General features: G+C 34.7%; 1 protein-coding gene across 2 annotated transcripts in view; it reads right to left on the reverse strand.

The window, feature by feature from the left end:
• LOC150099389 (protein lifeguard 1-like) overlaps positions 1-22,813 on the reverse strand; it is a 260,287-nt gene extending 237,474 nt beyond the window's left edge. The window contains exons 1-2 of one of the 2 annotated variants that reach the window (XM_090403359.1): positions 22,694-22,813; positions 2,430-2,538 (exon numbers count right to left, since the gene is read on the reverse strand). In XM_090403359.1, the coding sequence (XP_090259485.1) occupies positions 2,430-2,514 (85 nt within the window). In that variant the 5' untranslated portion in view covers positions 2,515-2,538; positions 22,694-22,813. Of the gene's footprint in view, positions 1-2,429; positions 2,539-22,322; positions 22,344-22,693 lie in introns of those variants that run through there. The other variant, XM_090403360.1, reaches the window with a different exon arrangement.
• Positions 22,814-23,708: the final 895 nt, after the last annotated feature.

Genomic DNA, 23,708 nt, shown 5'->3' on the forward strand with positions numbered 1-23,708 from the left:
ACAATGGCCAAGTCGATTGGAAGGTCTTGCCATGATTTCAATTGAACATGAAATTGGTCAGAAATTAGACTACACTGGCCTTATTTGTGATTTTGCAAGTATGAAAGCAAGAAAAGTTTCATTTTAAACAGTAGGTTTAAATCTTAACAGTGAAAATGTAAATTAACTTATGTTAAGACATGATACATGTTCTAAAATCTAAAGAAAAATATATTTACCATAGTTACGTGTTTGTGATTTGGCAGTTCTTCATTCTACAAGACGTGATGAGCATTACTTACATGTAAGTTAATAGTAATACATTATTTTCTTTCTTTATTTTTTTTTTAACCCTTTAACAGTGTTTGACGAGCATACTCATCATTTTTTTAGAAATTACCACTTTCTGAATAATGACAAGTATAATCGTCATGTGAAAAAATAAACTCTTTGCAACAAAAATTAAAATTTTAGTAAAAAATTAAAAAATATATTTCTTATTATTATAAAGGAATCTAATGATCAATGATTTTTTGAATTTTTTATGAAATTAATGGTGTATGTGCAAACATAAAACATTATTACAGAACAGTGCAAATGGCGCCTAATTTTCCCAAGAAAGGAATGAAAACTCTACGAAAAACTTTTAAAGAAAGATCATGCAACACTCCTAATTTGTAGTGTTTTTTAGCAAGTCGAATCCAAATTTTTATAAATTATAATCATACTGCAAATTGCTATAATTTTTTTTATGTTTGTGGATTTTTCATAGTTTTTAGGTTGTGTTGATAGTATTTGTGATATTAATGAATTTTGGAGCAATAAAATTATTGATTTTTCAAATAAACTATCTTTTAATGATTGCCACTTTGTTATGATTTAATTAAAATTTACAGCAGGTGCATTTACTCTGCTTTTGACGAGTATACTCGTCTTCGCTTGATTTTAATTACCCATGCAGATGCACATTTTCAGAACAAAATTCCACCATTAAAGGGTAATTGTCTCTCTCTCTTTCTGTAAAAAATATAGTTTATGATCATTTTTGTTAACTTATGAATTTTCATTAGCTAATGCTAGTATTTAGAATTTACGATCAGACATGTTGAAGCCTAGCTTAACATCAAGGCTTTTAAGAAGTCATTAAAAGTTTTTTTAGGGGCAAGGGGCAGCAAAATATGCTATTACATGGGGCAACAAAATTCCTAGGGTCAGCCCTGATCACGTCTTTTCCAATTCTTGCATAGACAATGAAAGAAATCACCACTATAATACAAACAGCTCACTATATGCCTCCTTGATCTTTTGACAGAAAGATATCAGAAAAATCTTCATTAATCTAGATCAGTGTTCTTTAAAGTTACAGTACCCAAGTAGCCTTTTAAATTAGTAACACACCAGGGTATCTCCTATCAGGCAAAATCAATAAATTCTCTTGGAAAAGCAAATAATTTATATTTCATTCAAATACAGATAATTATAAAGTTTCTTTAACATTTGCATTATAATAAATTACAAACATGTGAAGGAATTTTTTTAATTATTAAATATATTTCATTAATATGAATCCTATATACATACAGTAAAAACAAAAATTACGAAATTTAAATTTTCAATAAAAAGAGTTTAATGAGATGAATTAAATTGTTTCTACTGGGGAAGAAGTTAGATTGGTGAAATCTACCCCTAATTATTTTTAGCCATAGATGGGGCTCCATGTCAGGAAGACTTTTTTTAATGTAAACAGTTCAAACCACAAATAGAACTTGACTGCCATCAATCAGATGTGTCCCTGTCAGATAAATGCCAAGAGACACATTTTCTTTAAAACTTCTTTTAAATTTTTTAGTTATTGAAAAATTAATTATAGAATAGACCTGCAGTTATCAGTAACAATACAACAAACAAAAATATAAAAGATAAAAAATAGGCAACTGGAATTTTTTAAAAAGAGTCTCGTATCCCCCTCCCCCCCAAAAAAGACCTTTTGTTTATCCCAAGAGGTTTGTGTACCACAAAAGATGATATACAGAGCAGTGTTTCAAAATGTCACTTGGTTCAGATGGTATCCCCAACCCAATCTGTGAATCCATAACAATTGTTAATGATACAACAATTGCTACTATATAGTAAAGCAAACACACAAATAGGCATGATTTCAATTTCATGGAGTGTGTTTAGTTTTGACATAATTTTTTTTTTCTCATCCTAGAATTTAATTATTCTCATCTGTCAAGAATTCTCTGTGCAAGAATTTTTGAATCTTGTAACTCACTACACAGTACAACTTCAATAACCAAGAGTTTATAAAATAAGAAACACTTATAACAATTTTTTATCTCAAAAAAATTCATTGAATTGTGAAAGGTGTGTTTTAAGGGCTTTATCATAAGATCATACTTGTAACATTGCAGTTTCACTTTATTTCTTATGACTAATATATCACTTACCCATTCGAATAGCCTTCTCTGAGAAAGCATTTTCAAATGTGTTAAAATTATCAGAAAATTCTGGATCATAATAAGGACTTGCCATTTTTCAATAGAGTAATCAGTGTTCCTGAAAAAAAAAAAAAAATAATAATAATAAAATGTACAATAATAAGACCATTTCTGTTATATACAGCAATGTAAATACTTGTTACTATTTCTTGTATATGTTCATGTTTAATGGAGAACATGCATCTAGAGATGATAATTACTAACCAAATTTATTTATTTAATAGATTATTAAGCCAATAATTTTACCTTGGTCAACAAGGAATCTTCATGAGCACAAAGAAATGCAATTAAGCACATGCATGCTGGTACACTAACAGGAAGACCAATGCAGACTGAATATGAATAGCAGGATCCTACACTCCTAACTCTGTATGGATGTCACAATGGAATCTTGCTAAAGGTCTCAAGTTATGGTCTTGCAGATTTTGGTAAAGTGAGGCAGCTGAATTTGTTCAGATTTGGCAAATGTTCATAAGGTGGCAGATTCTAGAAATAATCTCTTTAATTTATTCAAAATTAAGTGGATATTGAATAACAAATTTTTCTTCTTAGTCGAATAAGAAACTCAAAGATAGGAAATCTAATCTAAGAGTTTCATGCCAAAATAGAAAACTATATATAAAGATCAGCGAGTCCAAGCGTAAGCCAACACCTGGTAGTGTAATGCTAGGGCGACTCATAGTAAAGTTGGAGTATGCTCCAATCACTGTTCTTAGTATTTTCCCATAATGTAAAACACAGCTCCTAAGAGATGTATTACTGTTCTACAGTATGAGAGAAGTTCACCACCCAGACTAGTTTCGACCTTTTTTGAGGTCTCATCAGCGAGTAGATAGACCTAGATGTAATACTAAGGTTACAATGATCAGAACTTACATCTTTACTGTACGAATTGTCAAAAAAGGTGCACAAATACAATCACTGAAATAAGAGTCAACAGGCTTCACTTTGGCGAAGTAAAATTATTCAAAATTAAATGGATATTGAATACCACGTTATTTCTTAGCCGAATAAGAAATTCAAAGATAAAAAATCTAATCTAAGAGTTTCATGCCGAAATAGGAAAGCTATATAAAGATCGGCAAGTCCAAGCATAAGCCAACACCTGGTAGTGCAATGCTAGGGTGACTCGTAGTAAAGGTGGAGGTCTTACATCTAGGTCTATCTACTCACTGATGAGACCTCAAAAAAGGTTGAAACCGGTCTGGGTCGTGACCTTCTCTCATAATGTAGAACAGTAATACATCTCCTAGGAGCTGTGTTTTGTATTATGGGAAAATACTAAGAACAGTGATCGGATCTTACTCCACCTTTACTACGAGTTGCCCTAGCATTGTACTACCAGGTATTGGCTTACACTTGGACTCGATCTTTATATATAGTTTTCTATTTCGGCATGAAACTCTTTGATTAGATTTCCTATCTTTGAGTTTCTTATTCGACTAAGAAATAATGTGGTATTCAATATCCACTTAATTTTGAATAATTTTACTTTGCCAAAGTGAAGCCTGTTGGCTCTCATTTCAGTAATCTTTAATTTATATTAATTTATATCTGCTACTGTATAAAAGGAAAGTTTGTTCAATTTCATCTAGTGATTTGTATCAATAGCATAGTCTACTACTTCAGAATGGCAGTAATGGATGTAATTTCTATGTTCTTCCAGATGCATATTAGTTCTCAAAAATACGTAAGTTTGGGAGAAAGGGATATTGTAGATCACAGAATGGTCAAGATCTTAGAGAGGATCTTTTGGTAAGCAGATAGCTAATTTTTTAGTAACACTTCAAGGAAGTCTGTATATTGCCTTTTTCTTTAGAGCATGTGAAATTTTCTGAGGTGGAAAGGTTCCTACCTTTCATACCCAGTCTATGTTTGTCTTCCTGCTGGTGTGTCTGCATGGCTTGGTTGTATTTTTTTTATGCCAAGGAAGAGGCCTTAATAATCAAGGCAAAATACTGGCATAATAATTTATTAGTTAAATAAATTTAGTTCATAATTATTATCTCCAGACGTGCGTTTTCTGTACTAAATATCCACATTAGAGATGTCTAAGCATTCATACCAGATTAGTGACTTTATTTACAGATCAAAAATTCCAATTTTAATTTTATTTATTTATTCGTATGGGGTTCTCCCCATTCTTCCACCGTCCATTAGGACTGGTTGAGACCTCCTAATGAGGGATTAAGTATGTAATTTATGACTATCTCTGTGTGTTCACGGGCCGGTTTGCCTGTTCTGAGGAATGAAAAAACCTGAGTTTTTGCATGAAAAAATCATCTACCTCCATATGAGGCTAGCTAACTCACCTTTAGTCAAAAGAAACCAATTACCTCACATCATAGACAGGAATCGAACTCAGGTCTTTCCAACCAAAGGGCTTCTATACCGACTGAGCTACAGAGGCTCAAAATCAAGCTACCCCACCATGGGGGCATGAACACAAGACCTGTGGCTCTACCGACTGAGCTAGCCAGGCAAAAATTCAATTTACAAACAATTAATGTAAATGCTTCTGTTTCTTCCCTTTGTTTTGCTTTGTTTCCTCATGAAACAAAGAATTGCTAAGTTTCATGATTTAAAATAGAGATTGAGAACTATGCACTGTGCTGATGGAATACTGTATGAAGTACAGGTGGCACAAACTACAGATCACAGCACATAAGAAGATGAACAGGCGACTACAAAAGTTATGAAAATAATGCAGAGAGTTACTGAAATAATAAAAGGCATCAAGCAAGCAGAAATTAGGAATTTGTTATTCCATTACATAAGACAATGAAGTGAATTTTAGGAAGGATAAGGAAGTTTTAGAAAAGATGCTACACATGAATAACATCTAATACTGAACTATGGAATGTCAGTTAAGGATAGGTTGAAGAGACAATTTACCAAATTAGGTAGTTAAAAGATAACAGGATTGACACATTAGAGCAGATGAAAGAAGCAATATACCAATACTAAAGAGAATGTTGTATACAAATGGGGTAGAGAGAGCATGTTTGTCTGTCTGTCTGTCTCTCTCTCTCTCTTTCCTCCTGAGAGCAGTATAAAGGTATGGTAAGCACAGGAGTAAAGAGCAAATTTGCATTTTAATTAAGATATAAATTAATGTTATAGGAAAGCAATAAATGCAGATCATTTACATAAAATATATTATTTCATGAGCTGTAGTGGAGCAGGACTTAAAGGTTCACTTAAAAGGAATATATGTATATATTAAAAAAAAAATCAATAAATTGAACCAACACTAGGACACCATTTTGTTGTATTAAAACTATCTATATGAATTTGATCTCTGATGTTATAAATAAAATATAGCTTTGATGTAGTTTTTTTTTTTTCCCACTAGAGATCAGGCCAATGGAATAACAGTTGATCAAATCATTGTCACTTTGGCTTACTGTTTGAAATGTAATGTAGCTTGTCTTTGTGTGTGTACACACACACACACACACACAGGTAACCCACATATAACGCGGATGTTAGGTTCCACAAAAATGCCGCATTATATAAATCAAGTTATGCGAGACTCAGATCACATAGAAAAAGTAGGGTTAGGTTCCGAAAGCATTTTTTTTTTTTTTAAGATCTTGAAACAATGACATATCCAACAAAAAATATTTTTATTTAATTCAGGTAATTCATTTACATGAATTACCTGAATTATGTTAATAAAACAAATACATAGTATAAAATTATAAAAAATTATAAATTGTATGTAAACTTCATCGCACATAATACATAAATGTTTTAGGCAAAATAAAATAAAGTGTATATTTTAATCATCGTCATTCTCTTCAAAACTTTCGTAGATGTTCTTTATTTACGAGTGGCTGGATGTCGTCATCACTTGAAATCTCTTGGACATCATTTGTATAATTCTCATTGCATACTTCGGTTGATTTAGTTATCAAGAAGTCAGTAATAAAATCTTGCTTAACACTATGCTGCAATTTTTTATTAAGTTCATAATATGGAGCTAAACAAATATCCAATTGTCTTGTGAATTTTCCAGAGTTCCATTGGGAGATGATTATCCATAAAATAACTTTTTTGCCAAGACCAATCCTTCTGCTAATTTCTTTAAACTGAATTCTTTAACGGATTCATCACAATCAGAATCTTCAGCAGAACTTTCCCTACCATTTGGTCCGACATCATTTATTAATTGTACCAGTTCCTCCTTATTTAAATCTATTTCTCCATCAATTAATTCACTAATTTCGTTTTCAACCACATCGCAAAAAGTGCTCTAAATGGCCATTACTATAAAAAAAATTTTTTACATAAAAAAAAGCATTACATATTGTATGTAACTCACCAAAAAATAAAATACAAATACATAGTATAAAATTATAAAAAATTATAAATTGTATGTAAACTTCATCGCACATAATACATAAAAATCATAAGTGTGTTAATAAAGTGCACAGCTTGAGCACTTTATTAACACACTTATGATTTTTAATGCGCTTTCCTGGCAGAAAATGAAGACAATTGTCAACAATAAATACTTTATACGGTAAAGAATGACGTACATGCGCGCTAAGGTTATTTCCCCTAATATAAATTCGCTACTTATAACTACATGCACGATACGGCAGATGCAAATTTAACAAAGATAAAATTTGATTTTTAAGTTGCACATTGAAAAATATATAAAAAGATAAAGGGTTACTACAGTTTGTAGACAGTCTTATGTCGAAACTGCGTTGTATAAGTGCCGTTCAACAAGGGTTACTACAATTCGTAGACGGCATTATATTGAAACAGCATTGTATAAGTACCGCGTTATAAGAGGGTTACCTGTATATATATATATATTTATATATGTGTGTGTGTGTGTGCGTGCGCGTGTGTGTGTGTGTGTGTGTGTGTGTACTCCAGATGATGACCTTAATATGAAGGTCGAAACATCAGGAAATTAAAGTAATTATTCTTAATTACTTTATACTGAAATGAACACTAAAGAAAAGCATCAATGTCTGAATGTATTCCAAAGGCCAAAAGGCTGAATAAGGTAGGTGTATGAGCATTGTTCGATAAGTCCATGCAAAAATGAAAACAAATAGTTTGGGACATATATTTTTTATTTTTCAACATAGTCTCCTTTGAGGTCTATACACTTAGTCCAACGATGCTTCAGATTTTTGATCCCATCCATATAATATGATTTGTCCAACTCTTCAAAATAGGCAGTTGTTTCGGCAATCATCGTTTGATGAAAATCTCTTTCCTGTCAGCCATTTTTTCATGTTTGGAAACAGATAGTAGTCCGAGGGAGCCGGAGAGTGTGTGTGTGTGTGTGTGTGGGAAGGGGGTGCAAAAGGACTTCATAGCATAAATCGAACAATTTGGTGGTCACGATTGCAGAAGAGTGAGCAGGTGCATTGTTGTGGTAAAAAATAATCTTATTTTTTGCCGAGTGTGTGGTCGTTTTTCCTTTATTTCATTATTTAAATGATCCAGCAAAGATGCATAATATACTCCGGTAATTGTTTAGTCCTTTTCCAAGAAGTCTATGAAGATTATGCCACAAGCATCCCAGAAGACGGTGGCCATAATAATCTTACCTGCTGAAGGAACCCATTGTTTTGACTGTTCCTTGGTCTCTGGCTGGTAGTGATGAATCCATTTTTTGTCCACTGTTAGGAAATGATGCAAAAATTCCTCTGGATTCCGTTGAAACAGCTTTAAGCACTCCTTGCAACAGTTCACACGTTGACGTTTTTGATCCAGTGTGAGCAAATGCAGCACCCATCTTGCAGATAGTTTTCTCATATGTAAATATTCATGTAAAATATTACGTATGTGGTCATTTGAGATGCCCACAGCCTTAGCAATTTCACACACCTTCACTCTTCTATCATCCATCATCACATCATGGATTTTTTCAATAATTTCTGAAGTAGTTACGTCAACAGGGCATTCAGAACGTTCAGTGTCAACTATGAGAACGTCTTGTGCTCATATGGCCACTTCAAAAGTTACTAAACCACTTATAAACCGTTCTAATTGAAGGTGCAGCACCATAATGTTTATCAAGCTTAGCTTTGGTTTCCTGAGCAGTTTTGCTTTTCAAAAAGTAATGTTTAATCTACGTGAAATCATGAAAATACAAGCTAACCACTCGGCCAACCAGGCTGGCCAAGTGGTTAGCATGTCCGCTCTGCAGTCAAGAGGTTGCAGGTTCGAATCCCGCCATGGGCTGGATGTTTGTGATTTTCTGTGGGAATACTAATGGTGGTAGTTTGAAGTAGATGGCATTGTGGAAATACTAATTGTGGTGGAAGCAGAATTAGAGTAGATGCCCTCCCTCGATGAGTCTTTGGACTCCCTGAGGTGAAAAATAATAAATTAATAATAATAATAATAATAATGATTTTTCACACATCACGGTACTTGATCAATTCAAATGAATGCCAAACACAGAATAATAGATCTATCTGACTGAAACTTAGTGTGTGATCCTCCAACAGTTGCCAACAATTAAAAATAACCTAGATACATCCTGGTGACACCATCTCTTAGACTTTGCACAGACTTATCGAACAGCCCTCGTAAAATGGATGAATGAGGTAAGTAAGTATGAATGGAAGAGCTACTTTAGAGGCAGTACAAGAAGAATAACAGTAATAATTGGTTACATGAAGAGTATAAAGAACAAGCCAGGAGAGTGACTCAGTAAGGAACACAAAAGTAGAGCAGAAATTGGCAAATCAGGCAAAGAAAAACCTTAGAGTTTAGATATGTGGCAAGTAGAAGGAAGGATTACGATAAGATATTAATGAATGAAAATGGTAGAATATTATCTGCAGAAGACATTGCTGAGGTATTCAATGATTGATTTATAAGGGTGTTTCATCCTCATCAGAGCAGAATCATGACAAAACTAAGTGTAGAGGAGATAGGAGAGGATGGCTTAATTGTGAGTGAGCAGGAAGTATTTGAAGAAATAAATAACCTTGATATTAATAAGGTGATAGGAATTGATGACATATCACCATGAGTCTTAAGGGAATGTTAGGGAATTGACAGTAACATTAGCATGCCTGTTTAATAAGTCTTACAACGGCACAGTTTCCAAGGAAGTAGAAAGAAGGTAAAATTGTTCCATTGCATGAAAGTGGTGATAAGACTGTGGCTGCAAATTATAGGCCAATCTCTGAAGTTGTGGTAAAAGTACTAGATAGATTGGTGAGAAGTAGGACACAGAAATGGGTTGATAACAGCAGTATTCTTTGTGGTTAATAGCATGGGTCTGTTAAAAGGAGATCATGTTTTACTAACTTATGTGCTATAACAAGGTGAAAAATACCTTGAACAGGGAAGATGCATATACAGTCATGTATTTGAATTTTGCAAAAACTTTTGATTGACAAGCTGTTAAACTGATTGGATAAGACTTCTTAGTTGGATCAGTGACTGGCTGTCAGATAGAAAGTTGTATATGGGAGTGCAGTATCCCAAAAGAGGAAAGTCACTAGTGGTGTGCTACAGGAGTCAGTTTTGGGACCATTGTTGTTCAATTTGTATATTAATGATATTGGGATGGGTTTAACCAGTAATATGCAGATCATGAAAAATTGGGGAGAGCAATGCGGAGTCAAGCAGATGTTGTGGCCTTACATGAGGACTTGAATAGATTGAATGAATGGGCAGGTAAGTGGAACTGTCAGTTCATTGTTGCAAAGTGTAAGGTTTTGAAAAGTAAGCAGCAATGGGATGCAAAGTATACCCTTTGTGGGGAAACTTTAAATGAGGTAGAGGAGATGAGATCTGGTGGTGGTAGACAAGGACCTGAAATTCAGGGGCCACATTGCACAAGTTGTGAAGACATCACATCAGATAATGACAATGATGCAGAGGACCTTGACATGCAAAAACAAAGAGGTTATGATGCCAATGTATAAGGCCTTGATCAGGCCTCATATGGGATTTGGAGATGCACAGATTTGGTCATCGGGTTTCCATGGTGATGAGGAGATGTGTTAGAATGGGTCTAGAGAAGGTTCACAAAGGTGATCAGTGGTCTTTGGAATGTGGAGTATGAGGACTAAGAAAATGTAAATTGCATTTACATTTTCTTAGTCCTCGTGTTTCTAACGTGTTATCAAACACAACACATGTTAGAATAATTACTTTACTTATAATTATTCTTAATTATAAGTAAAGTAATTATTCTAAGACGTGTGTCAAGTCTCCATAAATTCTTCCTGAATGTGTTGTGAAGGTAGACACATTGAATCAGTTTAAGGTATGGCTGGATGAGCATTGTGTGAGATAGTGTGTAACTCCCATGATGAATCTGACTCCATGGAGGTCATATGTTAATAATAACTGAATAACAGTGGTAAAAAATTTGGCATGAAAATCAGCAAAATTATGAAAACTGGCAGGAACATAGAAAACATCCACTTTGAATGTATAACCTATAGAACAAGTAAAATATTTCAGCTATTTATGTACAAGTTTTACTGAAGCTGGCAAATTAAACATAGAAAGTTACTAGAAGTTTAACAGAGACATGCATATTACACAAATATAATTTTTTAAATAACTACTTTACTTCAAGCCTGAGAATATGCTCAAGCCCCATTTACAATGTAAGAGAAAACTAAATATCATTTATTACTTCTATATATTTTGCTCAATATGTCATTAGCTTCTTTCAGGGAGAAGGCAAAAGAACTAGTAACACCATTTAAATTCTGAATACGAGAGCGAGTCATACAGCATGTGTATAACATCACGTTTCTTGGTTGCAACTGTACAGTGGGAGGAAACACTATTCAGAGATGTTGGAATAAATGTATAATTAAGTAATTAATTTTAAAACTAAAAACAGTTAACAGCAAACCACTTCACAAAACTTAGAGATAGGCATGCAATCTCCCAATAAGATTAGGAGTGTGGCATAAGGCTTTACAAGATTCAAAAAATAGACAAATCAAATGTGAACCTACTGTAGAGTAGCATCTTGGTACAGTTCCAGTGAACACTATATCTAATGTCAATGACATGAGAAGCAAGATTTGAACCTTCAAATTCCAAAAATCTTATATTTTCTTGTTCTTTGATTCTAATAGTAGCAGAGCTACCAGTCAGTCCAAAGTAGTAAAGATAACAAGAACAGGATATTTGATAAACAGCAGGCAAAGATAGAGGTGATAATGTATCTTTATTTTTGATAGGTGGTAGGTAAGCAAGATGACAACGTCTAGGCTGGTCTGAAGATGATATAAAAATCTGCAAAATCTTTGCTATTTGTTTAGATGTTCCTTTTAACATCAGATTGCAATCTGGAAGAGGGATGATAATTATCGAATATTTTCTGTATCAAGGTCTCGTGGTATTATTATTATTATTACTATTATTTCGTGGCACCTTCAAGGAGTTCAAGTGCTCATCGAGGGAGGGCACCTACTCAACAATTCTCAATCTCTACCACTTAATCCATCAACTACACCGAACCATCATCATCTACACGAATGCCATCTACTGGCTACCACCACCACCACCGCCACTAGTATTTTTTGTCTGTAAATTGCATGTGTTCTGAAGGCCAATTTGTCTATGCTGGATGTAAAACCAGTTTCCAGGAGAGAAAACCCTGCAACCTCCATATGAGATTGCCAAACTCATGTTTCAATTGAAAAATTGCCATATGAAGATCCTCTTGTCATGATGAGAATCAAATTTAGGCCTTTTCCAATTGAAGGTGTGATGTATCGTTGTTCTTCCAATTGTGCTATGGAGGCACTCAAAACTTAAGTACAAATTCAGCGGGATTTGAGCTCAAGTTCCTCTGCTTAGCAAACACATGCCACTGAGGCTCATTATTATTATTATTATTATTTTCAGGCCTCCATGGAGTCGAAAGACTCGTCGTGGGAGGTCCTTCCTAAGAACATAAAGTCTGTCAAGACTCATCGAGGGGAGATCCCCCCCCTAAGAAACACAAAGTCTATCATACCACTCCTTAAACTCATTGACCGTTCTCGCTCTCACCACTCCATCAGGCAATGCATTCCACGGTTCAACCACCCTCCACGCAAAGAAACCACTCCTCACCCTCTTGCTCACAGTTTCCTTTTGTAACTTCCAGGGATGGCCTCTTGTCATCACTCCTTCCTGCTGTTCAACCAAGCGAAAGAACTCCCCAGTGTCAACCCTGTAACCACCTCTCAACAGTTTAAAAGTCTCAATCATATCACCTCTCCTTCTTCTATCCACCAAACTCTGCAGTCCACATTCCCTCAGCCGATCCTCGTAACTATCCTTGTACAGTCCTGAAACCATCTTTGTCATCCGTATTTGTATCCTTTGTATCTGTGGAATATCTTTGTATTCCTCAGTTAATTTATCCCCTTCAAATCCTGGAGACCAAATCTGAGAACAATAGTCCAAGTGTGGTCTGATCAGAGACTTATACAACGGAATGATAACCCTCTTATCTCTGCAGGTCAGTGTCCTTCTCATAATTGCAGCAATCCTCTGTGTTACCTTCACCACCTTTGCAATATGTCCACTAAACTTCAGGTTTCTATCAACCATCAACCCCAGATCTCTTGTCTCCTCTACTTCCTCCAGCTTAACTCCTCCCATAGAGTATGCTGCATCCCACTCATGTTTCCCAAACCTCAAGACCTTACATTTTGCTGCATTAAACTGACACCCCCATTCATTTGTCCATCTATCTAGCTTATTCAAATCCTCTTGCAGGGCTACCACATCTGCACTATTACTAATAATCCTTCCTAGCTTCGCATCATCCGCAAACAACTGAATATCCCCTTGTAATCCACTGGTAATGTCATTGATATAAAAGTTAAACAATATAGGTCCTAGTACTGAGCCCTGTGGAACCCCACTTGTAACCCTCTGCCTCCTTGAAACTGCTCCACCATACACAACTCTCTGATACCTATCAGACAGCCAATCTTGAATCCAGTTGACCAATCTGACATCCAGACCCATGTGCTGCAACTTAAATATCAGCTTGTCATGTGGCACCCTGTCAAATGCCTTTGCTAAGTCTAAGAAAATTGCAGTATATGCCTTTCCCTCATCTAATGTTCTTGTAACTTTATTATAAAAGGCTAGCATATTGCTAAAACAAGAATGCTCTTTCACAAATCCATGTTGACTCTCACAGATAACATTACCCTCATCTGCCCAATGTTGTATACGGTCCCTCACTACTTTCGCCAAGATCTTAACAACTACTGATGACACACAGACTAGCCTATAATTAGACACTTCCAGTCTGCTACCGCTCTTGTGCAATGGCACTATCTTACCTTCCTTCCATTCCCTGGGCACCTTTGCCGAAGCCAGACTTTCATTGAAAAGCCAGGTTAAAGGCACTGTCAGTTCCCTGGCACATTCTCTCAAAAACTTGTGGTGAAATACCATCCAGTCCCATAGCTTTACTGACATCGAGAGTACTCAGTATCTGAAACACACACTCTCCTCCTATATACCTCTAAACCTCGAACCAGCCCTATCCCTCTAGCATTAAAACTGACTCCTCTAGGATGAAATACTCCAATAAAGTGTTCATTGAACAATTCCACTATGTCCTCTGCATCAATCACTCTATTCCCAATTTTATCCCACAATATCATTCTTCCACAGTCATTTCTCCTCCTACTGGCCACATAGCAAAAAAATTCCCTAGAATTTTCTTTGGATCTTAGGGCCAACCTCCATTCATATTCCAGTTTCGCTTTCCGTACCAAACTAGTCACTCTTCTGGCCTGTGTCTTATATTCTTCATGCATCCTCTCTTCACCTGTCTCCTTATATCTCTTCCATAGCCTCTTTTTCGCATGCAATTCCTGTTTAATATTGTTTGTCATCCACTTTACTCCAAATTATGTCCTCTTCTTCACAAATGGTATACAACTTACCATTGCTGCTAACAAATATTCTTTCACAATTTCCCACGCACTAATGATATCCCGGCCTTCCAATTCTTACCTCCATGAAACTTCCCCAAGTTTACGTCTAAGACTATTATAATCACCTGCATTATAATTCCACATAAGTTCCCGTCTCTTTGATAATACTCCTGTATGTCTATTCATTTTCCAAGTCAAAACCATATGGTCACTCTCTCCAACTGGTGGGAGTCTGTTACCATCCTTATGCAATGGCACTATCTTACCTTCCTTCCATTGATATCCATTATCCATTAATATAATAAGTTTTATTCTTCTATTAGAAGAGTTTTATTCTTCTATTAGAAGAATTTAATTCTTCTAATAGAAGAGACTCAGAAGAGTAAATTGTATGTGCTCAGAGCACAAGGCTTTTGATAATGCCTATTTTTTTTTTTGTGAAGGATGATGATGTGGAAATGTATGGATATATCTGCCTGTAATGGATAGCTTCCTTAAGCAGAAAATTCAACATTACTAGCAGAGTTACAATGTATTAAAGTATCCAAAAAGGGAAGATCGTTGTTAGATTTATGTTCAATAGTGAACTTATGTGAGTATATAAGGAATTAATCTTATCCAGAGACTGAAGTAGTTCTGTTTCAAAGTGAGACCAAATTGCAAAAACGTCATCCAAACAACAGCCAAACATGAGGTCAAGAAGAAATGGTGTTAGAAATTCCTAAATACATTAAGCATGAAAGAAAAGAAAAACAATTCTCTAAATGCTCCATAAAATAATCAGCCAAAGCAGGTAATATAGGACTATCCATTGCAGTACCTTTGATCTGCTGAAATAATTTATTTTACCAAGTAAAATAGTTGGCACTGACAGTAAACTTGAATAAATTGACAATGTCAACAGGAAAATCTACTTGTAAAAGCTGTAGAAAGGAATTAATTTTATCCAGAAACTGAAGTAGTTCTGTTTCAGAGGGAAACAAGATTGCAAAGATGCCATCTGGTGCAACCCAGAGATTGCACCAAATGGCATCTTTTGTTAAAAATCATCTGAAAATGGGGGTTGGGGGGAATCCTGGTAGTCTTGCATTAATTTTCTGCATACTTTAGCAAGACGTTTCTTGAAGTGGTATATTTGTAAACAGTGAAACTACATAAAAGGAAATCATAATTTCAGACTCTTGAAGATGATCTTTAATTTTTCTTTGAAGTCAAAACTATTTTTGACAGAAGAGTGGGTTTTTCCAATAAAGTTTTGTAGAAGTCTTGAAAGATATTTTAACAAATAATAAGTAGGAGATCTTATGCAATCATCTATTGAACATAAGGGATAATCAAATTTGTGTACCTTAAGAAGGCCAAAGGATATTCCAATACATGGGGGTGGGGGGACAAGCATAATGAAGCCAAAACTTTTCAATAGTATTAAAATCTAAGCTACATGTTTGATTTAACAATTTATTCAATTTGTTGAGTTGGCTTTGCATAGGATCTCTGTCAATTATATTCCTTAGATCATATTCCTCAATTATATTTGTGTTTCTCCAGCAAAATCTTCAAATTGCTAATATTCAGGTAAAAAACTCACAACAGTGCCATTATAAAAGTTTTCCTATTGTTTGGCTTCATAGAATTGTCCACTGACGGGGAAGCAATGACTGAATTCGGGAGTGAAATGCAGGCCTCCCCCCCCCTCCCCAGATGCTATACCAGCACCATGGCAAGCCATGAACCCTGTTCCCAGACCATGGAATAGGAGACCTATTGAAACACCATTGACCCTTGCAGGCAAACTCACTAGCTGAATAATCCATCAAACAAGGAAGAAAAGGAAAAAGAGGAAGAATAAAAAAAAAGCGCCAGTACCATCACTGGGAGATCCAACCTGTTACAGTTTATATGCCAGTTTATTTAATCTATAAAATATAACCTTCACACCATATTCAAACCACATATGAAATTGGCAACTTTGATTTGTGCTCCCAAGGTCAAACATCATCCTCTAGCACTTTCCAGAGTCTATGATGTTCCCTGTGACTCGGCTTGCTATGGACAGACAGGAAGATCTGTTAATATCCATCTTGGATAACATAAGAAATACATTTGCTATCATTATGGCAAATCAAGACTGGCAGACCAAGCTCTGAACACCTATTCAAGCAGAGTTAAATGGAAGAAAACCGATGCACTATACAGAAACCATTACAGGTCACAGACTATTTTTAGAATCAGCAATGGCTATGAAGCATTATCCTAACTTGAACAAATATGGCTACATTAATTTGCTAAAAAAAAAGTTGGGAGATGGTAATTTTAACATCACTTTCTACACAACTGTAATACTTCTCTTAATCAAAAGTAGAGGGCACTAACTTAGGACTTAAGATTTTTTTTTTGTCTGTTACAATTGGAATTTTTTTCATACTTATTCTCTCAGGTAAACGAATGTTGTTTTTTTCTCTGAGGTGATTGGGAGCCGGCCTGGCTAGCCGAGTGGTTAGCGTATCCACTTTCCAGCCAAAAGGCTGCAGGTTCGAATCCTGCCGTGGACATGGATGTTTGTGAGTGTCTGTGGAAATGCTAGTGGTGGTGGTAGTCGGCAGTAGATGGCGTTGGTGTAGTTCAGTCAATTGGTGGATTGAGTAGTTTGAGTAGTGGAGACAGAGTTGTAGAGCAGGTGCCCTCCATCGATGAGTCCTTGGACTCCCTGGAGGTGTCAAATAATAAGTCCAGTAAAATACCAGCCAATTAATAAACATTTTCTAATTTATAATAATTTATAATTTAGTGATTTTTTGGTGCTGTAATACCATTAAAATAAGTTATGATGTCCAACACTTAAGCCTGTCAACTAGATTAAACAGCCTTCCTGTAATGTTATCCTTCAATTCTAAAACTGCTAACTTACAACTCAAATGTATTGCTTTATATAATGTCCCATTTAACCCATACAACTATAGCATTTGAACAGCTTTTCTCTCAGCACGCTGTCATACGTCTCTTCCAGATTTACAAAACTCAAATGACGCAGATTCTTGTTATATTCCCATGATCTCTCAACTATTTGGCTTAAAGATGACAACCTCTATTTGCCCTGCAACCAACTTTCTCTGCTCAAAGTTTCTCCTTCTACAATTTTTCGAGGAAGAGTTTTAGTTTTGGGAAGAGATAGAACTCAGAGGAAGCCAAACCTGGGGAATAGGGTACATGTTCCAACAATTCATAGTGCAAATCCCTTAATTTTCCCATTACCAAAACACCTTTGTGAGCAGGTACATTGTCCCGATGAAAGATGATTTTTTTCCCTTCTGCAAACCAGGTCTTTTCTTATGAATTTTTTCGCCTAGTCTGGTTAAAAGATCGGAATAATATTCCCCAGTTATTGTTGTACCTTTTTCAAGATAATTAATAAACAAAATTCCTTTAGCATCCCAAAACACCAATGCCACGACCTTTCCTGCTGATGGAACTGACTTTATCTTCTTTGGTGCTGACCAACCGGCTTCTGTCCACTGTTTTGACTGCTGTTTGGATATCCATAATAATAAATCTTATCCATAGTAATAAATCTATGCACAAAATCAGTTTTATTCTTGTTAAAACGCTCCAAGCACTGTTGAGATTTTCATCCTAGTGCGTTTTTGATCTGTTGTGAGCAAGCATGACACCATCTTGCGCAAAGCTTTTTCATGTGCAATTCTTCATGCAAAATATATCCTGCACGTTCTTTTCAAATGCCTATAGTCTCAGCATTTCATGCACTTCGACTCGCCGGTCATCCAATACCATATCATGCACTTGATATGATTTCTGGTATTGTTACACTTTTTGGAAGTCCTTCACGTGGATCATCTCCAGGCCATGTTTAAACTCGGCAACCCATTTCTTAATTGTCGAAAACGAAGGAGAAGAGTACCCATAAACTTTTATGAACTTCGAATAAATTTCTTTTGGCGTTAAATCTTCTTTTACAAAGAATTTTGTAACCACAAGATACTCAATTTTATCCATTTCAAGGGATACAGACAACACTTTTGCTTCAGACAGCTGTATAAAACAAACTACTTGATAGAATCACTTGGAATTTCACATGAATGCTTATGACAGATGTACAAACCTAGAAAAAAAATCTTTTTCCGATAGTGTTGCCATCTATGTTTGAGGCCAAGAACTTTTTGGACCATCCTCGTATACACTATCAGGAGGATAACTCCATCCATATTATTAGAATTCAAGGTATAAAATGAAAAATAAAATTAAAAATTTAGTTAATTAATTACAATTTTCATGAAATATATAAGTGAGAAGTATTATTTAGGATAACTTTCCAAAATTGAGATGTTTAAGACAATCATTTCTGTTGATGTTTGGATTGCAAACGTGTGCTTTGCAGCTTTCTTTATTTAATCTTTCCAGAAGAAAATAACTTTTATGAATAACTTTAGTGCTATTCCAATGAATTCTATGCTTAGTAGACATGGCATAGCTAGCTAAACCAGATTTATCAGACTCTTGAAATAAAATGTTCTTCAAGGTGAATCTGAGCAGAACCACCAATCCATAATAACACAGGCCACAAGAACAAGAGAGTCTGTAAATACAGGATAAGAGAATGGAGGATGTTTGTCTTTCGGAAAGACAAAGAAGATAATTAATTTACAAACTGGACAGAAAGAGGCTTGTTCAATCTGGTGAAGAAGTCTTGCAATTTTCTCTGACAGTCCTTGAACATATGGAACAGAAACTCTAAAAACTTCTTCTTGAGGAGGATTAAGATGAAGGCAATAATTATTTTATTAATTGTTTTTGCATTATAACCATTAGAGATGAAGGTAGCTCTAATCAATGTAAACAATGACAGTTCATTGTTTAAAAAAGAATCAGTTGAACAAATTTTATGAGACATGTCAACTAAAGATTTAACTATATCATATTTCTAACAAGGGTGATTATGTGAAGAAGCATTAATGTATTTGCCAATATGAGTTGGATTTTTTTGCCACCACCTAACTGATGGTGGTAGTGAGTTTTAAAAGAGGTAAACCGTGAGTAGACATATCGGTACACAATAAATAACGGGGGAAAAAAAAAAAACTCACGTAGAAAGATTATTTATTAGTATAATTTTCGCCTGTGTGTCACAGGCATCTTCAGTACATTAAGCTCACTGAGTTCAGTACATAAACACTAACTGACAATTCCAAAAAGCGCCACCTAAGGAGCTGGTGTAAGATAACTAAAAAGGTCAATAACTTTCCTTTAAAAAATAAAAATAAAAATAAAAAAAAAATTAAAAAAAAAGTTAGGAAAGATTAGCTGATTTGTAAAGTACTATCTCCCATAAAGGGGATAGACGTAAGTCGTCAGATCTGTTTAAGTTAGGAGAATGAAGTAGAGTTTCACATGTTTCTTTATAATGGCGTTCCATGAGAAACTGACTTTTGTGAAGAACTCTTGTCTTTCTCCAATGAACTCCGTGTCTAGTGAAGATGGCATGTTCAGAAAGTCCAAACTTTTCAGGTTTAAAGTATTCAATATAAGATTGGTGTTCTTCTAGCCGAATAGAGGCGGATCTTCCCATTTGTCCGAAATAAGATAATCCACAAGAGCACGGAATCTGGTAGACACCTGGATGATTAAGATGTGGAAGCTTGTCCTTAGGAGAAGTGAGAAAGGTGGAGATTTTTCTAAATGGTCGAAAGGTAACAAAAATATTCAGTGGTTTTAAAACTTTTGCTATACGTTCCTAAAAAATTATACTAATAAATAATCTTTCTATGCGAGTTTTTTCCGTTATTTATTGTGTACCGATGGTGGTAGTGGTTTATCCCTTCAGTCATATCCAACTCTAGGTGATTTTGTTGGCAAGTGTTCTTGCCAGAAAGTTTTCCTGGTGAGATTTTTACAGGGTAGTTCACCATTGCTTTCCCCAATCACCCCATTTCATCTGGGCATGGGACTGGCATACAGCTGACGAATCAGACCTATGGTTGAGACATAAGTATTCATGACTGTAATCCATGTGTATTCACAAAGCCAGTTTGTCTATTCTGGGGGACGAAAACCTGAGTTTTCAAGTGAAAAACCCCCTACCTCTGTATGAGACCGGCTAACTCACCTTTCATTGAAAGAGACCAGATAAAGACTCTTCACACCACTGACGGGAATCGAACCCAGATCTTTCTGACCAAAGGGGTTTGTCTATACTGACCGAGCTACAGAGGCTCTACCTAAATGGCACACCCCTGAAAAGAAATCTCCTGGGCTCATCCAGGATGGGAAGTGGCTGGAGAGTGAAATGCAATGCCTGATAGGCAAGTTTGGAAACAGTCAACGAGTTAAGGCATGGTTTGTTCCGGTTTGTGTATGAGAGTGGGGCCTCCTGTGATGGGCCTTTCAGCAATATTAATAATTAATAATCTAAGAAACAAAGACACTTAAAAAATAAAGTAAAAAATAATTCTTGTCCAATTATAAAAGAGCCATTTATTTGTAGGTTATGCCAATCTAACCAGTTTTGTCATTATATAGCTTCAGAATCTTTAGCTATATAAATGATCACAAAATACTTGATATTTTAGTATGTCCTTGATTAGACAGGGAAAATCACCTTTATTTTGAATGAGGATATGAAGTACAGAATATGTACAACAAATAAGGTATCAAAAGTATGGGAATTTCATATGGAACCTCATAAAGAGGATATATTGAAAATGTTTATGTCTATATTTAGAAGAAGCCCATTACAAATTTGTAGGGGAAAGGGAAGGAGAGAGAGATGATTGTGCAATTCTATGTTATGCCTCTCTAATATTTAAGACTCTCCTTAATTAATGCCAAATTTCAGATTCTCTTCCTGCGAACAATATATACTTCCTCTTTTTTTTTGCAAACATATATTTAAAAATTGTCAATGTTTTTATTTATAATGTAATAATTATATATATGTTCCTAATCCTGCAATTCAGAAAAAAATCAACTATAGAACTCATTATTTCAAACAAAAACCAGTCAGGGTTTGCATACGTCATGGCAGCACTTGCCTGATGTACTCTCACCCTGAAGTCTTCAAAATCATTGGATCATGGATGGAGATGGCTACGTATCAATTTTCGTAAATTATGGCTATAAGAGTTCCACCTATTTCCTTTGGAGAAATAAATATATTAGATGGTTTATTTTTTGCGGTTTTTAACTGCAGCATTCCTTAACATCAACAAGGTGTGCAAATATGAACAGTACAAAAAGCAAACAGGGGCAAAAAGGCATTGGAGATTGACATAAATTTCAATTCTATCAAAAGCAGCTTAACAGGATACTTTACCCAGGTGCAACAGTTCATCACAAAATTTCCCGTGGCTCAGATTAAGTCATTTGGAAATAGACTATTATTGTGTGTTGTAGTTCTTATGATTTTTTTTTTTCTATGGAAACCCTGCATTCCCCGGGAAACAGCCTTGGTTGCAGTCGAAAAGGCCTAGAAAGTTCTTTATATATTTTATAGGATTCACAGCCAGGTCTTTCTAACTAGGTGTGTCGTTTTGACTGCGACACAGTAACATTCCCTCCTCCCTGACACTGGTGGGCCAACTATAGCACTTTAATTTTTGTTATTCAAGATGCACATATCAAAGACGACTCAAGCTTTCTTGTAGATGTTACCAGCCGGGGAAAAAAACGCAGCATCATCTAAAATAACACAATATATTTCTTTCAACATAATCTGAAAAATATTTTGAGGGTATCATACAAAAATGCGTAAAAATCATTGCTTATTTTAGTTTTCTCAAAATTGTATTGTATTTATTGCGCATCTATAATTCTGTATTCCGTGTTGTGTAATTACATTAGTTCACTACGGTACATAGCAAATAATTTACCAAGAAAAATGAAAGTTCGAACTCAAAATTCAATAAACAATTCTGTTTACCACTACGGTCAAGGAAGAAGTGGATAGCGTATCTCATTATCTGCCGAGTTCTGATAAATTTACAATAAATCGTAAATAATTTAGCACATACGTGGACCAAATTATAAATGTATCATTGAGTTTACAATTTAATGTTTTCCCGTTTTATTTAACATACATATGTGCAAAATTAACTAGAAACTTGGCTTTTCAGGACTCCAACTTATGAAACCGAAATTAAAGTTATCTGTCACCGGCTGTTAAACGTATTCTCGACTGCAAAATAAACTCACTGCATATTTCATGATTTCTTTGGTAATATACTGTTACTTTTTATTAAAAGAAAATTATAAATGGAAATGTTTCGAACATAATTTAAACTTAAAACGTACCTCAGAATACTCTAGAAACAACGTATGCGTCACTATTATCATGAAGCAACACCACTACACCACGCTTATGGCATATACGACGGAAGTGTTGTCACTGTTGCATATCCATGGTGAAGGAAGTCTGTTAGTTCAAAAAAAAAAATAAAATAAATAAATAAAAATAACAATAAATAAATTAATTATATATATAAAATCTAAATAATTACATTATTATTATTGAAGATACTGATATTAAAAATAATAATAAATAAAAAATTGCATATATGTAAATAGGCTGTACAACAGTAAGCTATGATATTATTATTGGGAAAAAAAAATTATGTACATTTATATTTTTTTAAAAAAATCACTGTAATTTGCATTTGTATTGAACAGAAAATGTAATAGTATACTTTATTGTATATAGGAAAATACTCTGCAAGATGATAAATAAATGTTATCACAGTTTTAAAAAAAAAGTTTAAAAAAATAAAAAAATTATTATTATTATTATAAAAAAAAAATCAGCTAACGCCTTTTTATTCCCGTATACGGGGAGTAGGCGAGGCCATTTAGCCCTATCTAACTTTTTTTATTATTATTATTATTAAATAAATAAATATATATATATTTTTTTTTAAATTTATTTAATAATAATAATAATAATAATAATAATAATATATTTTATATATATATATTATTATTATTATTTCGTGACACCTCCGAGGAGTTCAAAGACTCATCGAGGGAGGGCACCTACTCAGCAACTCTCCATCTCCATCATCTACATATTAAAAGAAACAGAAGAGCGAAATATTCCAAAACCTGAGACAGCTGTGAAGTTTTAACAGGAATTCTTATGAAATATAAAAATAAAAAGAAGAAGAAGAAGAAAGACACAATTCATTTATGTTAAGGCCCAACATGAGGATATTATAAGGAAAGGGTTGTCAAGGTCTGAACATTTCAAAGATGTTCATCAAAATTTGCTGTCAGTGACTCTGAACTGGTACGTACACAACGGGTATTCAGTTTA

The sequence above is a fragment of the Typopeltis vanoorti genome, chromosome 14, assembly GCF_054136105.1.
Source record: "Typopeltis vanoorti isolate ZY-2024b chromosome 14, IOZ_Tvanoo_1.0, whole genome shotgun sequence".
Taxonomy (NCBI): Eukaryota; Metazoa; Arthropoda; class Arachnida; order Uropygi; family Thelyphonidae; genus Typopeltis; species Typopeltis vanoorti.